This window comes from Phyllobates terribilis, unplaced genomic scaffold, assembly GCF_046119375.1.
Source record: "Phyllobates terribilis strain yellow unplaced genomic scaffold, ASM4611937v1 Scaffold_92__1_contigs__length_6168646, whole genome shotgun sequence".
Taxonomy (NCBI): Eukaryota; Metazoa; Chordata; class Amphibia; order Anura; family Dendrobatidae; genus Phyllobates; species Phyllobates terribilis.
The window spans coordinates 2140402-2157442 of NW_027362852.1; the positions used below are offsets into that span (position 1 = coordinate 2140402).

The 17041-nt window shown below is 46.0% G+C and overlaps 1 protein-coding gene and 1 long non-coding RNA gene across 2 annotated transcripts in view; both read right to left on the reverse strand.

Annotated features, from left to right (window-relative positions):
• Nucleotides 1-2169: 2169 nt before the first annotated feature.
• Nucleotides 2170-7293, reverse strand: LOC141197837 (uncharacterized). Its single transcript, XM_073662908.1, has 3 exons — nucleotides 7019-7293; nucleotides 3748-3879; nucleotides 2170-2889 (listed from the first exon to the last, which is right to left on the reverse strand). Exons 1-3 carry the CDS (start codon nucleotides 7224-7226, stop codon nucleotides 2294-2296), a joined length of 936 nt encoding a protein of 311 aa, XP_073519009.1. The 5' UTR covers nucleotides 7227-7293; the 3' UTR covers nucleotides 2170-2293.
• Nucleotides 7294-7304: 11 nt separating this feature from the next.
• LOC141197838 (uncharacterized) overlaps nucleotides 7305-17041 on the reverse strand; it is a 61408-nt gene continuing 51671 nt past the window's right edge. The window contains exon 3 of the long non-coding RNA XR_012269868.1: nucleotides 7305-7418. This is a non-coding gene — a long non-coding RNA (uncharacterized lncRNA). The remainder of the gene's footprint in view (nucleotides 7419-17041) is intronic.

The window sequence follows — 17041 nt, forward strand, 5'->3', positions numbered from 1 at the left end:
CGGACACTGACTCCTGGTCTGCGGCCGATCATGTTTCCACTTCCCGCTCCGCAGCACCGGTCAGCTGTCCTAATACAACGGCGGCTCTTTGTTTGCCGGTCATGGAGTACATGTCCAAGATACCACATATCTTCCGTTTGAATCCAGACAGGGTATTTGGTTTGCCGTTGTACTGGGGGAGCCACTTTGCTCCAGGAATGTACGGTAAAGTCATAGGAATTACGGGTGTTACAGGCGCTGCTGGTGGAGCGGCGGCTTCGGCCTGCTCATCATCGGGCTGAACTTCAGGGACGTTGACCGGTAGGTTGGCGTTCTGCTGCTTGTCGGACATCTTGGCACCCCCCTAGTTAACCGTGGCCTACCTTCTGTTTTTTTTCTTCCGGTAGGCCGCAGCTCCGCAGGTGACGGTTGTCTTCAGGACCTTGCGTCCTACGTCAGAGCGTTCAGCGATGCTCCTTACAGGAACTGGCGCTTCTAGCTTTGACGTCAAGGCGTGGGGCGTGTCCGGGGCTTAGCGCTCTTTTGAAGGTACGCCCCTTATTTTCCCGCGGTTACGCCCTTCTTCTTGCTCAACGGCCCAACAATGGCGGCAACCTTCACCACAACTTTACGTACACAGTTCAGAATAAAGGCGCACAGTACCCGGTGGCAACGGGCACAACACTCTGTCGTTGCAGCGGGCACGTAATCCTGTTCGTGACGCCAGTTGGAGATGACTAGCCCAGGGGATGGGGGAAGACTCGGTTACCCGGGCCTTTAGCCTTAAGGAGGTCGCGGTGGTCGGCTCCCGGGCCCGTACTCTGGGGTCTCTCTTTAAAAAGGCGTTGATAGATGTTAAGTTTATAAAAGTTCGTGACGCCACCTGTGGCTTCTGGTGAGGATCACCAGCGCTGCGCAGTCCACTGAGGCCAATGATAAGGCAGCTGGATGGTATAGCTCCCACAGATGGAGCTAGGCCTCAGGGCAGTGTATGACGGGGTATGCAGGACAGAGAGACTCAGCCGCGTCAGAGCAAGAACAGGGACAGACACGATAGTCACTTCAGTACCTTTTACTGATGGAAATTCAGGCACTCCCCGGAGCAATGTAGGGTGAAGGGTGTATGTCCGGATCCTCCCCAATGAGCGGGTTTTGGGCCTCCTGTTCCTTGCCTCTGCTTAGTAAGTTTCTGACCTGCCTGAAGCTAGGCCTAACTTTGTCTCTGTCCTGCGCTGGCTGTCCTTGTGGTAGGGCCTTCTCTTGGAGTGCACTCTCCCGACCTACGGGGCCTATGTGTCTCCTGGCTCTGGTACGTATCAGCCCTTTAGCGATCCTGGGACTTGTAGTTCTCCAGGGATTCCGGTTATATCTTACTGGGTCGTGGATATCCCGGTAAGCTTCGGACCCGGTGTCCGGTAAATTCTTCTTCGGGGTGAGCTAGTTAAGCTCCTCTGCCCCCTATGTACTAACTCTCTCTACTCGCCTTCGGCCTACTCGGGCCCTCAATAGGCTACTCGCACTAACGGCAGCTTGCCGCGCTTCACCGATCTTATGGCGCCGGCACACCTAAGCTCACTATTCTGAGCTACGACTCAACCGGGCTCAACTCTGTATTCAGGCTTGCACTAACTGAACTCTCCAGAGGAATTGCGGAGTCACTGAGCTCCACTGCAGACTGCCCTGTTTCTGTGTCTCACTCTGCAGGAACTGACTGCCTGGCTCCACCTTCCCTTCTTTATATATCCCTAACAGCTCCCTCTGGTGGTCTGAGGTGGAAGGTGGAGATGTGTGAATGGTTATGGGGGCCTCTTGTGGAGGAATCCGTCAATACACCCTTCTAGGATCTGTGATACCAAGCACAGCTGGGCTTCACACAGGGTCTGGACTTATAAAGAGGGGAAGAGGGAGGAAGAAGAGGATTATTGGGTGAAAGCCAGGAGGAGAGGAGAAAAAGAACATGGGACACACAATTTAACCCCTTCAGCAGGGCACAGCAGTCAAGGGGCATTCAATTAAAGATTGACGTGCCCTGCAGACTGCTGAGACCCAACAACAATATTTCCTCAAAAAGTCCCATGGAATAACGACAACACACAGATCTTAACCAAAACTCCTTTTAATGGGTAGAAGTCGGTCACAGCCAAAAAGGACATGCTCAGTATTTAACCGGTATAAAACTTGGTTAAGGCACTATTGGCCAGCTGAAACGGGTGCAAATCCATATGCCACAGCTGGACTCCCAGCGCAAGTCAGACTTCGTCCCGGAAAAAAACATCAAGATGGAGAAAATGACCGCTAAGGAGGAGCGGAGTATTTATACTGCGCTCCGCCCCCCACCCATTTGGTAAAAAGCTTGTTCTATGCTATCCTGGAGACCGGAGAGAAAAATATCCAGCCCTATTTCCGTCAGATGGACTCCATCGGGTAGCATAAGACTGGAATTGTCTCCCTCAAGTTGGTGATGCCTCATGACCACTCCGGCCTTAAAACGGATAAAGCGGGACAAGCGGGCATTAAGCGTGCGCACAGAACGTTCAACTGCCGCCACATCTCTCGCGCCCTGCCATGCAACACGTGACATGACCTCTGACCAAATCAGAGTAAGCTCTGGAAAAAGTCTGTGGAATTTATCCACGTCGGAGCGCATGATTGTGAGGAGTTCCGCTAGGTGAAAGGAGCAGAGATCATTCCCGCCCGCATGCAGGACTAGAATTAAGGGAGAGGAAGCAGTCTGAGCTATCCGCACCACCTCGGGAAGAACCTGAGGCCAGGTCAAGCCTCTTATTCCTCTCAAAAAAACGTTGATGCCGTGGAACCCAAGACCTCTGCCACCTGGTCGACGTTCTGCTCTTTGGGATGCCCAGAAGATGTAAGAGTGGCCCAGTATCCTCACTGTGTGTTTTACACCATCTATGAAGAGATAATAAAGTTAGTGAAGCAATAAATTCGGTCTGATGTATCTTGCAAAACAGGAGGAACGCCATCTACCAATGTGCTGGATCTCGGAGTTAGGCAAACCAGCACGGGCTGCTTCGGTAGCAGCTGCTATCCTAAAGGAGTACGTACCAAATACCTTGAGAGGAAGGCCTACGAAAGCTAAACATTTCCAAAAAAACTAGATTGAAATTGAAAAACCGTAAGAGGAGAACCATCCTCATGTGAGAAAAAGGAGTCACCAGATCGCCAGAATGATAAGTAATTATTAACAAGGGTTAAAGGACAAATAGGACCGGGGATGGTAAGAAGGGGAACCCATGAACAAATACCGGACGGGTCAATTTTCGATTTCCGAAAGTGGATACGGAGACCTCGGTCACAGGGAGTGATACCATCATACTGGAGTCCTCCTGAAGTGCGCTTGGATGGGGACACCAATTCACTAATGCGCAAAGCACCAAACCAAAAAACGCGAGTCAAAAAGCGGCAGAGAGTAGAGCAGACTTGAAAGGAGAAGAGCGGACAGCGGGAGTGGGTTGATTAGGCGGGTAAGTAAACTGAAAGAAATGGGCCGTCTGTTCTCCTGACGAGTGTGCTCCCTCCTCCAATCCATAATAGCCTGCCGAATGATGAAAACCTTAGTAACATCGTTCCAACCTAAGAGGCGAAAATAAACACCGAGATCAGATAGGCGGTTCTGTGCAACGGCTCCTGAAACACCCATGCTACGCAAGTAAAGTAAATATTCGATTGTGACCTCCAGACGGGCAGCGTCGGATGCTGCTGCTGATCTATCCCCAAATAGGTTATGCCACTCATTCCATGCCTTACCGTAAGAACGCCATGTAGATGAGGCCACTGAAGATCTCACCAACTCCATCAATCTTTCTCTACCACCTCCCACATGAGGGATGGGCATGGATGCCCCTCTGGTTTGGCTGCGGGGAAACATTCCCGGAATTTCTGCCAATCGAAACGAGAAAGAGAATCAGCAATGACATTATTTGTACCCGGAACATGGCGGGCTTAAAACCAGATGTTTAAACGTAAGCATTTTAATACCAGGAATCTGAGTAATTTGATAACCAGGGGAGATGAGGATGACAAGTGATTTATGGCGTGTACAATACTCATATTGTCAGTCCAATAACAGATCCGTTTATCCCTGAGGGATGGGCCCCATAAAGAAATGGCTGTGATGATAGGAAATAACTCTAACCAAGTAAGGTTTTTAACCCAGCCCTCAGTGCGCCAAGATTCCGGCCAAGGTTCGGCACACCATTGGTCTCCAAAAATGACACTGAAACCAGTAGATCCAGCGGCATCGGAAAAAAGGGAGAGATCCTCATTAGTCAATTCCGATGACTAAAAGAATGTATATCCATTATAGGACAAGAGGAACTCCTTCCCAACCAGCAAGTCTGCTTTCAAAGGAGGTTTTATCCGAATTCTATGATGGGGAAGCTTGATGCTTTTGGTCGAGAGGGATAAACGTCTGGAAAAATTCTCCCCATAGGCATTACTGTGCAAGCAAAGTTAAGGAGGCCTAGCATGGACTGCATTTGACATAGTGTTACTTTGAGGACAGAACAAAATCCTTCAATCTGGGACAGCAATTTTGAATTTTTTTCTGAGGGAAGGCGAAAAACCATGGCAACGGAATCAATCTCAATTCCTAAAAAGGATAGCGAAGTAGTAGCAAAAGTTTTTCCACTGGATAAGGGAACGCCAAAATACGACGCGAAAAAAATAAAATTGTCCAGCAAAAATTGACAGGACCTGGAATCTGGTGGTCCCACAAAAAGAAAATCGTCAAGATAATGGATTATAGCGGAGGAACCTGTTTCATACTTAACCACCCATTCTAGGAAAGAACCAAATAATTCAAAATAATAGCAAGAGATGGAACAACCCATGGGAAGGCAGGTAGATCTCACATCACCGTTACTTTCTGAGTAGCAACGTCTTCGGAAAGTTTATGAAGCTACATTTACAGAAAACATGGGTCCACTGGCTTTACTAAACGCCATCTACAAATTCGAGCTTCAAGATTTGGAGAGGTGTGTATTGCAAGAATTTTTATCACCCAACCACTTTGAGTAGCAGAAGGAGAGATAGCATTAGCAAACTCTCAAGAACTATCTGCATTCTACAATGACGGAACAACGGTTAAACAGCCGAGCCCTTCTGTCAATTGAACATGAGCTCGCCAGACACCTGAATATTAAAGACCTGATTAAGGATTTTTCTAACCAGCAGGTAAAACGACTGCCTGTTCCATACATGTAAATTTGCATCTTCACATCTTCTACATGTAGCCAGTTTTACATTAGTGTGTTATTGCCATGTATGTTCCCCTGTATTATGGATGAGTGTCCTAGCCTGACTGCGGGATTACTGACCCAAAGTCCTAGCATTAGACAGATGTAACAGATCGGATAGTAATGTTTCAGTTCTGAGACCTGCACCTGACTGACCCTGCGATGCACTATCCGTACCCCAGATGGGAATACCCATTTAATATTAGGGCTCAGTTTTTAGGATAGAGCGCACTATTGTTTGTTGTTCTTGAATTTATGGAAATACATCTTTATTATTATGGTTCATTTCCTTAGATCGTGTGCAAAACTGTTTGTTGTTTTAATATGTTTTCTGACCTCACAAAATGACCTTATTTTCATTGTATTAATTGGTTATACGTTTTGTCTTTGTTTTGTTACATTATAATTTTGCACTTTACATAATTGACCAAAGGATTTAACTAAATGACTCTTATGAAAAATAGATTTAATTAGCGAAATGTTTAGTGGGAATGTTTTACAAAACTTTTATGTTAAGGGCATTGACCGTGTTCTGGTTATTCTTAACCAATGTGTGTGTGAGATGAATAAAAGGCCCTTAATGCAGAAATTCAACATAGAAATATAGTCTATTTCCCATATTTCGTATTTAGTGCCGAAGTTCAAGAAAGACCATAATACTAAGTGCCTTATCATCATCTCAAACACATTGGTAAAGAATAACCAGAAAATTGCCAATCCTTTTAATCATAGTTTAACTTTTTGGAAGAATTTACTTTAAAGTTTGTCACCCCTTATATCATAAATAATAAATAAACAGAAATTGCTTTTCTAATAGAATAACACGTCCAGAAGAGATTCCTTTTCAGCAGTCACCTCATTATCATAGCCAGCAGGATTACAATGAGAGATAACAGAGTCCACCATTCACATTAGGTCGTGTCACAGCTCACCTCTTCCCCTTTCCTGCACAATGACATCTGCATGTCACTAAACATGAGAACATGTATAGAAAACTCTCCCTAGGAATTAGACTCCCATATTTTGTCTTGTGATATATATACATCCATATGTCTATTGTTCATATCTCCAAACAGGCAAGACAGCAGATTTCCATAAATGTACAGAAAACAGGATACAATAATCTGAAGTCAGAAATACAGATTATAAAAAAATTATCACAATCTGGTTTCAATTAGTTTAAAAAATGTACGTCACTCATTCCCTTAAAGAAAAATAAGCAAAATATACCTAAAAAGAATATTGGATAGTTTAAGAAATGTTTAATAGGTTAGAGTAGAGTAGGGCCCTGCCAAAAGAGTCTACCTTGTCGTGGTGGCAGGCTTAAAAAATCTTTTGGCCAAAACAAAAGCTGATGGCTGTGTATGTGATATGGTGTTCGATGGGAACTGTTTATGTGTGATTGGTGAAACCGAGGTGCAGAAGCAGAGTTTTTCCAAGAGTGGGAGGTGGGACGGTGGAAAGTTTGAGGGGTGGAGGCGGGGCTGGTGTGGAGTCTCAAGGGTGCCCGGAAATGTTGCCAGTATGGGGTGCTGAAATTCCTGGTGGCAGCCCTGCTTCAGTATGTAGCAAAAATCACAGTCTCCTACTCTCCACAGGCATGTGTTCAAAGGAGTATGTTACGGATCCGGGTGGTGGAACCTCTGTGCTGCGGTGCAAGGAGGGACCAGAGGGGCGTAAGTAGCTGTCAACTCGGACTGACCAAGGTCATACGGCGGCTCAATCGACTCCGTGACCAGGGAAGACCGAGCAGAGAGACCAGGTGCTACTCTGGGACCAACCTTGTATGAGAGCAGGTGACTCCCACGGGTCAGAAGGCAGGAACTGACCGGTACAGCAGATGAGCACGGCAGGCAGGCTGACGGGTGATCCGGGTAGGCAGACTGGCAGACACGGCAGATAACAAGCAGGAGCCTCCAGATAAGCTGACTGGTAGGCACGGTAGGTAACAGGCAGGTGCTTCCAGGTAAGCAGGCGGGCAAGGCCCATAGACAGACTGGCGGACTTGACTGTAGACAGACTGTCGGGCTGGAGAGTAGACAAGCTGGCGGACTGGACTAGTAGTCAGGCTGGACTTGTAGTCAGGTTGGCGGGCTGGACTTGTAGTCAGGCTGGCGGGCTGGACTTGTAGTCAAGCTGGCGGGCTGGACTGGTAGTCAGGCTGGCAGCAGGACCTGAGGGCTGAAGCAGAGTTTAACACACAAAGCTACAACCTTGCATGGGCACCTCCATCTTGGAGGAGGTGCCTTTTATATGAGAGGTCCTCCGGTCATTGGCCGGGGACTCCTTAGGACGGCGTGCGCGGCCCCTTTAAGAGGGCGCCCTAAGCACAATGCCCGGGAAGCTGCGCACCGGCAGAAGCAGGAGCGCCGGAGGACGCCGGGAGGGGAGCGCGGCGGTAAGAGGGACGGCGTCTCTGCCTGTCAAGGCGCAGAGACACCGATACTACAGAGTATTGTCATGACAAGCACTGGGGTGTTCAGAAAACCTCAAGCTGTCATGACAACCCTTTGGCACCCCACAATCATGATGCAGGGACAGTTAGAACAGTGTGCCCCACCTGGACCAGTCGCTGTAAATTCTGCCATCACAGATAGTTAGCGGCATATAACAGGTTAACGGTCGCTTCCCTCCACTCGCATCTGTTAGAGGCAGATGATGGCTGAATAATGCAGCCATCATTTGTCGGCTCAGTTCCCAAGTCCACATCAAAGAACGGGACCTGGGATTTGTTATTTTTTTCTATAAACCGTTTTGGTTTTTACTTTTTTTACTTTAGTCCCTTTACAGAATGTGAACCTGGTTGAGCTTTATTGCACGATGCTGCGAGGCATGATTTACAATTACAGCTGTGGGGGCCATTGTGTGAGTTGGTTGACTAAAAGAGCCCCCTACCTTTATTTGACAACCTAGATGCCACTGATACTATAGGTTGCGGCATCAAAGGCGTTAATTAAAGATAACAGCTAGGATCAAAGACATTGACTGCTCAGTTCCTGCAGGAGCCCCTCAGTGATCCAGCTGGAATGGTGCCAGCACCAGAGGTGAGTATAGCTCCTATTATTTTACTTTGTGGAAACATATTGATTGAGAAGGGTTGGTCCTAGTAGTGAACATCAGAGAGAGACTTGCGGCCTAGCCGGAAAACCCAGTGATCCCCGCTAGGGCCAGAGCTTCATAGAGAACTTACATGGAAACTCACACGACTGGGCACACCACCTTTGTGAAGAGAACATTAACGTTAAATAGTGAAAGACTTTCTCTGCTATCCCAAGCTTACTGATATTAGTTCTACTGTTGATTTGCCTTGTTACTAACACTTTACAGTTTAAAGTATATACCGTATATACTCGAGTATAAGCCAACTGTTTCCGCACACTGAACTCATCATCTTTCCTTCATCTCGCATATCTTCCCCACCTGATCTTTCTATCACAATAAATGACATCACACTTTCCCCGGTCCCCGGAGTAACCCCTGACTCTGCCCTGTCCTTCAAACCCCACATCCAAGCTCTTGCCACCTCCTGTGGCCTCCAGCTCAAAAGTATTCCCAGAATCCATCCTTTCCTCAACCCTCAATCTATTAAACTGCTTGTTCATGCCCTCATCATCTCCCGCCTCGACTACTGCAACACCCTCCTCTGTGGCCTACCTGCTAACACTCTCGCACCCCTCCAGTCCATCCCCAACTCTGCTGCTCGACTGGTTCATCTCTCGCCTCACTATTCCTCTGCTACCCCCCTTTGCAAATACCTTCACATGCTAATAATAATAATAAAAAGTAATTTTTCATTTAACTTTGCATGAAGCCCTGTGGGTTATACAAAATTTCTGAATACGGTTTTGAATATTTTGAGGTGTATACATGACATATAGATCCCTCAAAATCTTTTCAAATGTGTAGATGGTCCTGAAAAACTGAGGGATGGGACATTTCATTGGCATACAAAATTCAAAGTACAAAAATGAGACTTTTTCTAAATATTTATCAAATTTCCGATATTTTTTATATAAATGTCTATCATATTGACCTAAATTTACCACGAACGTAAACTACAATGTGTCAAGAAAAAAATTATTACCACATAAAATGGCACATATTAGTTTAAAAAATTTGGCTTGGTCAGGAAAGTAAAAAGTACCTTAAGTGGGAAGGGGTTAAAGAGTTATTCCCAATATATGTAATAATTCTGAAGTGGAGCAGACTCCACAATACAAACTGTTTATTTTATTAAAATAAATACATTTCTTAGACCTGATGAGGCTTGTTTGGTTGCATTAAAAATCCACTTGCTTTTGAGCCGAAACATTGGCACCTGTTCACACGGGCCAATAAATACACCATTTTTTATGTAATTTTCTATTAAGTGCTACCATCTTTTTTGCTTACTTATATGCCGACACTGGGGTATCGTGTGCCGGGACCCTTGGAGCTCTCACCGCCATAAAACCTGAACGGCCGTGCAGTCCCTCCGCCTCTTATGGGACGTGCTGGTGAAGGTGCGTACGCAATGACATCATCGCGTACGCGTCTGCATAGAGGGCCAAGATGCCAGTACAGAAGTGCAGCTGCAGGGGATTATATGAGAGGTAAGTATCAATTTATTTATTTTTAATAGAATTAATTAAATGGTCTTGGGGGAGAGCTCATGATGAACTGGGAGTGGAGGTTGGGGAAAGCACTTGGAGAATAGGGAGTGGGGGAAGGGGAGAGCACATGATGAATTGGGAGTGGGGGGGGGAGAGAGCACATGGTGAATTGGGGGTGGGGAGAGCAAATGATGATTTTGGAGTGGGGGTGGGGAGAGCTCATGATGAACTGAGAGTCGGGGTGGGGAGAGCACATGGAGAATTGGAAGTGGGGGGTGAGGAGAGCACAAGGTGAACTGGAATTAAGGGGTGGGGAGAGCACATGGTGAACTGGGAGTGGGGGGTGGGGAGAGCACATGGTGAATTGGGAGTGAGGAGTGGATAGAGCACATTATTAATTGGGGGTGGGGAGAGCACATGGTGGGTGGGGAGAGCAAATTATGAATTGAAGGTGGGGGGTGGAGAGAGCAAATGGTGAATTGCGAGTGGGGGATGGGGAGAGCACATGGTGAATTGGGGGTGGGGAGAGCAGATAATGATCTGGGGGGTGGGGAGAGTACATGGTGAATTGGAAGTGGGGGGTGGGGAGAGCATATGCTGAATGGGGGGGTGAGGAGAGCAAATGATGAATTGGGAGTGGTTGGGGAGAGCAAATGATTAATTGAGAGAGGTGAGTGGGGAGAGCAAATTGTGAATTGGGAGTGTGGAGAGCACATGGTGAATTGGGGGTGGGGAGAGCAAATGATGAAGTGGGGGTGGGGAGAGCAAATGGTGAATTGGGGGTGGGGAGAGCAAACGGTGAATTGGGAGTGGTGGGTGGGGAGAGCAAATGGTGCATTGGGAGTGGGGGTGGGGAGAGCTAATGGTAAATTGGGAGTGGGGAGAGAAAATGGTCAATTGGGAGGGAGCGGTAGTGAGAGCTAATGGTGAATTGGGAGTGTGGAGTGCAAAATGCAGCAACGGGGATAATAGAAACAACTACACAAAAGTAGATATAGATACCAGCAGGTGTAGTTCTATAGAAACTTAAAACTTAACGTTTAATACCATTAGATAAAATATATGCCAAATGCAAGGACCTAAAAACACACAGTTTGACTGCCTGTGGTATATAATAACCAAGAGAACTTCCATATATTGTTACTTCCAGAGATATAAATATATGTCATATAAGCATATTACATCTCTAACACAAACCAGGGAAGGAATGGCAAATAGGAAAAAAGATAATGAAGCCCACAGTACACTATATCAACTTATTGTACCCCAATATGTGGGAACATGAAGGCATTCACCCTGAGATATGGGAACATGAAAACACTCGCCCCATCAATGGTGACCATTTAACTCTGCTATATAGAAATGGAACATCCTCACCAATTTTGATGACTGTCCATGCTCTCGGATCTCAGAGGGGGCTCCATATGATGGTGGTGAACCGAAATTCATAAGGTCACCAAACCAAATACCGCTCCCCAGATGCCGCTCCCGACGCGTTTCTTAGCCTTAGCTATTCATCAGGGGAAAGAAGAAAGAGGACATGCGGTATGCACGCTGCCCAAAGTCGCGCAGCTCATTCACCAGACAGCGCTACTTCATGCTCTATTAGATCCTCTTTTGAATCCTAATCGCGCTCTGTTCATAATCGTGTCACTTCCGGTTCCGGTCACCTGACATCCGGTATGTGGAACGCAGATGCCGGCCGTGACACGCAAACGTCACTTCCGGTATGCGCGTCATAGACAAGGAAACATCGCACATAACGGAGCGATAGCTAGGGGACACGCAGGATCACCAGCCGGCATCCTGCTTTGGATGTCACCATAAAAGGAGTCTCATCCATGAATATCCCAAGCCATGGAAAGTGTCCAGAACATATAATAACTGGCACTTATCCTGGCAACATACCATATGTACCGCGGTATATATAAAACACGCGTTCATTTTACCCCAGTGGTTAGAAGGCTGGAAATGCTTCATAGGTCCAGAATCGCACAGTGAAGCTACGGCCCAACCCCAGGAGCGCACTTTAAGCCCAAAATAGTAATGAAAGAAAAATGACAAAAACAGAAACAGAAAAAAATATAAACAGAAAAAAATATAAAAAAGGAGGGAGAGGGGTATGAAGGGATATGAGGGAACAATGGAGAGGGACCGCACCTCATAGATTTGGAGAGTTAGAGGAATGTATGTAGGGAGCCAGGGGACCTATAAACATCCCTATTCAGCACCTGAAAAAATATATCCCTACCTGACAGTGGAGGTTGGCACCCTATAAACCTGCGCAAATGGCGCCCCCACTCCTCGACGGCTGTCCCTACACTCCTCTCCCTAATTCACCCTATATCTATAGGAACGGCCTGTAGGACAGCTGCTCGTTGAGGCCGTAGGGAGCCGTTGTCCGCATTCTGAAGATCCACTTCGTCTCTCTTTGCAGTATCAGTTTGTCCCAGTCGCCCCCTCTTGGTGGGGCCGTAACTTTGTCAATTCCCATATAGCGTATTATATCCCTACTGTTCGGATGTACGTTATTCACGTGTTTTGCCAGGGGGGTATCTCTTTTCAGGGCGATATCTCTTTGGTGCTCTCCTATTCTTCTTCTCAATTCTCTCTTTGTCTTCCCTATATATTCCATTCCGCAGACACATTTAGCCATATAGATAATTCCCTTCGATCTACAATTAATGAAATGTTTGACAACAAATGTTTTTCCGGTGACATTACTTATGAAGTCTTTCCCTTGCGTAATAACTTTGCATGATACGCATCCACTACATCTAAAACAGCCAGTTATGGAGCTTTTCAGCTTTTTGTTCCCCATATGGCCCATATAGTGACTATGGACCAATCTGTCCCTAAGGGATCTGCCCTTTTTATACGTAATCATAGGTCTTGAGTCAACCATGTTACCAATATCCTCGTCCATTAATAGAATCGGCCAATGTTTTTGTAATATCCTACGGACTGTATACGACTGATTAGTGAAAGTAGTGATGAGTCTGCAGAAGGTGTTGTCCTTATCCACATTTGGAGATGAGTGTAAAAAGGAGGAGCGGTCCCTGGCCAGAGTCCCCCCATAGGCCTCAGCTATCACCTTCTTTGGGTAACCCCTCTCATGAAATCTCTGACAGAGATCGGTGGCCTGGGCTCTAAAAGTGGCATCGTCCGAGCAGTTCCTCCGGACCCTCATGAATTGCCCCTTCGGTATGCCCCTCTTAAGTGGGGCTGGATGGTTACTCTCCCACCTGAGGAGGGAATTCGAGGCAGTTTTTTTCCTATATGTACTGGTCTCTATCTCCCCATCCTTTCCTATCCGTATCAAGATGTCCAGAAAGGGCAACTCCTGGGGGCCAAACTCAAAAGTGAAGTGTAAGTTAAGGTCATTATGATTAAGCCTTTCTACAAGGTTTCCAAAGGATGTTTTGTCCCCATTCCACAGAACTAGGACGTCGTCGATATATCGAACCCATAGCAAAATGTTTTCACCACCTTCAATAGGGATGTCTCCAAAAACCACGGTTTCCTCCCACCAACCCAGGTATAAATTGGCATACGATGGGGCACAAGGGCTCCCCATCGCAGTACCCCTGAGCTGGTGGAAGTACTTCCCACCAAAAAGAAATACATTTTTGGTCAGGCAAAACTGAAGGGCCTTCATCACAAAGTGATTGTGTCGCTCAAATTGTTTGCCTCTCCCCATAAGGAAAAAACGTATCGCCTCCAGACCCCTATCATGGGGAATTGAGGAGTATAATGACTCCACATCAATGCTAGCCAAAGTCACGTCTTTGTCAACTGTCATACCTTCTAGTTTTCGAAGCAGGTCATTGGTGTCACCGACAAATGAGTTCAAGCTTATAACAAAGGGTTTAAGTACCTTCTCCAAATATATTCCCAAATTTTGCGTTAAGTTATTAATTCCCGATATTATGGGTCGTCCTTTCAGTGGATTCAAGCCCTTATGTACCTTTGGGAGACTATAGAAGGTAGACATAACTGGATGGATTGGACAAATAAAATCTCTCTCCTGTTTACTTAGGGTACCATCCCTCATGGCCTCATTTGCCAGTTCCTCCAACTCTTGGGAGAATCTTTTCGTGGGATCCGCCTTTAATGTGCTGTAGCACTCCTTAACGTTGAGTATAGCACTGCACATCAGGTAGTACTCACTGGTATCCATGATCACCACGTTACCCCCTTTATCTGAAGGTTTTATGGTGATATGTTCATCATTTTCTAGTGACCTCAATGCCTGCATCTCGCAACGAGTGAAATTGTGTCTAAAGCGTCTGGAATCATTTTCCAGGTCCCTCAAATCTTTAGTCACCATGTTCAAAAATACATCAATAGGGCTCAGATCACTCTGTGGAGGTGGCATTTTGGTGCTTTTCAGTTTCAAATTGGTGAATGGGCCATTCCCCTCAAGGTTAGGATCCACATCACCGAGGTGAAAAAGGGTTCTAATATCAGGTAAAAGTTCTTCACGAACCCCCAGATCCGCGCATGCCTGTTTATCAATCTTAATATAGTGCTTGCGCCACTTCAACTTGCGCACAAATAAATTTACGTCTTTTATAATCTCAAAAGAATTGTAGTCTGTTGTCGGTACAAAAGTCAGACCCCTATTCAAAACCTCCAGTTCTACAGAGGTGAGGCTTCTCGATGATAAGTTTATGATTTGGGGATTCATAATGTCGGTGTGGGGGTACTCAGATTGAGGCGATTGCGTAATGGATAACCCTCCTCTAAAAAAAGCCCAGAGGGGGATCTCCTATTACTAATGTTTCTGCCACGAGTCCTACCGCCACCTCTTCCCCTCTGTCTACCACGATATGATTTGGGTCTGACCTCTGACTCTGAAAAGTCAGTGTCAGTAGACGAAATATCTGTATCTGGGTATCTTGGGCTCCTATTAGAGAGGAAATTATAGGCCTTATTTTCCTTGAACTCTTGTAGATCTTTAATAAAAAATTTGTGCTTCCGTTCCTTCAGATGATATTGAAATCTTTCTATTGTGTTCTGAAGTAACGTTTCCTTAGCATTAAATTCAGGTTCCAAGGAAAATTTTTTTGTTAATTCCACTTGTGTTCTCAATGATTCATTCAAAGCGGCTAATGTAATCCTCTCCTCATCTAGGAGCAATTTCATGAATCGTAAAGAACTCGCGGTCGCCTCTTTTTCCCAAAGGCCCAGTAGGGTCTGACTCCTGTACCGAAAAGAAGGGAACAGAGTGATCCGGAGGTTCCTCGGGACGATGCCTGCCCTTAAATAATTCTCAAGTGTTTGTACCTCCCACCAAGATGTGATCTGCTGTTTGTAGATTTTTGTTAATTCTCTAAAGGCGGCCGAAAAGGTGGGGGTGTATTTTTTTTGGGCAAAAGTGCGCTCAGAAAAGACCTCTTTGGCCTCAGTAGCCCACTGGCTGGTGTCTATTCCCACTGACAGAAAACCAGCCATACCACTTATATTTCAAGTATCAAAATGCAGCAACGGGGATAATAGAAACAACTACACAAAAGTAGATATAGATACCAGCAGGTGTAGTTCTATAGAAACTTAAAACTTAACGTTTAATACCATTAGATAAAATATATGCCAAATGCAAGGACCTAAAAACACACAGTTTGACTGCCTGTGGTATATAATAACCAAGAGAACTTCCATATATTGTTACTTCCAGAGATATAAATATATGTCATATAAGCATATTACATCTCTAACACAAACCAGGGAAGGAATGGCAAATAGGAAAAAAGATAATGAAGCCCACAGTACACTATATCAACTTATTGTACCCCAATATGTGGGAACATGAAGGCATTCACCCTGAGATATGGGAACATGAAAACACTCGCCCCATCAATGGTGACCATTTAACTCTGCTATATAGAAATGGAACATCCTCACCAATTTTGATGACTGTCCATGCTCTCGGATCTCAGAGGGGGCTCCATATGATGGTGGTGAACCGAAATTCATAAGGTCACCAAACCAAATACCGCTCCCCAGATGCCGCTCCCGACGCGTTTCTTAGCCTTAGCTATTCATCAGGGGAAAGAAGAAAGAGGACATGCGGTATGCACGCTGCCCAAAGTCGCGCAGCTCATTCACCAGACAGCGCTACTTCATGCTCTATTAGATCCTCTTTTGAATCCTAATCGCGCTCTGTTCATAATCGTGTCACTTCCGGTTCCGGTCACCTGACATCCGGTATGTGGAACGCAGATGCCGGCCGTGACACGCAAACGTCACTTCCGGTATGCGCGTCATAGACAAGGAAACATCGCACATAACGGAGCGATAGCTAGGGGACACGCAGGATCACCAGCCGGCATCCTGCTTTGGATGTCACCATAAAAGGAGTCTCATCCATGAATATCCCAAGCCATGGAAAGTGTCCAGAACATATAATAACTGGCACTTATCCTGGCAACATACCATATGTACCGCGGTATATATAAAACACGCGTTCATTTTACCCCAGTGGTTAGAAGGCTGGAAATGCTTCATAGGTCCAGAATCGCACAGTGAAGCTACGGCCCAACCCCAGGAGCGCACTTTAAGCCCAAAATAGTAATGAAAGAAAAATGACAAAAACAGAAACAGAAAAAAATATAAACAGAAAAAAATATAAAAAAGGAGGGAGAGGGGTATGAAGGGATATGAGGGAACAATGGAGAGGGACCGCACCTCATAGATTTGGAGAGTTAGAGGAATGTATGTAGGGAGCCAGGGGACCTATAAACATCCCTATTCAGCACCTGAAAAAATATATCCCTACCTGACAGTGGAGGTTGGCACCCTATAAACCTGCGCAAATGGCGCCCCCACTCCTCGACGGCTGTCCCTACACTCCTCTCCCTAATTCACCCTATATCTATAGGAACGGCCTGTAGGACAGCTGCTCGTTGAGGCCGTAGGGAGCCGTTGTCCGCATTCTGAAGATCCACTTCGTCTCTCTTTGCAGTATCAGTTTGTCCCAGTCGCCCCCTCTTGGTGGGGCCGTAACTTTGTCAATTCCCATATAGCGTATTATATCCCTACTGTTCGGATGTACGTTATTCACGTGTTTTGCCAGGGGGGTATCTCTTTTCAGGGCGATATCTCTTTGGTGCTCTCCTATTCTTCTTCTCAATTCTCTCTTTGTCTTCCCTATATATTCCATTCCGCAGACACATTTAGCCATATAGATAATTCCCTTCGATCTACAAT

What these genes read in the sequence shown, in the direction of transcription:
- LOC141197837 (XM_073662908.1), bottom strand. Translation starts at nt 7,226, where the DNA reads ATGGGCCTTGCCCGCCTGCTTACCTGGAAGCACCTGCCTGTTACCTAC. An exon ending in GTCACCTGCTCTCATACAAG is followed by an intron (nt 3,880 to 7,018) that starts GTTGGTCCCAGA and finishes TTCGATTGGCAG; the next exon opens with AAATTCCGGGAATGTTTCCC. An exon ending in ATCTACATGGCGTTCTTACG is followed by an intron (nt 2,890 to 3,747) that starts GTAAGGCATGGA and finishes ATCTCTTCATAG; the next exon opens with ATGGTGTAAAACACACAGTG.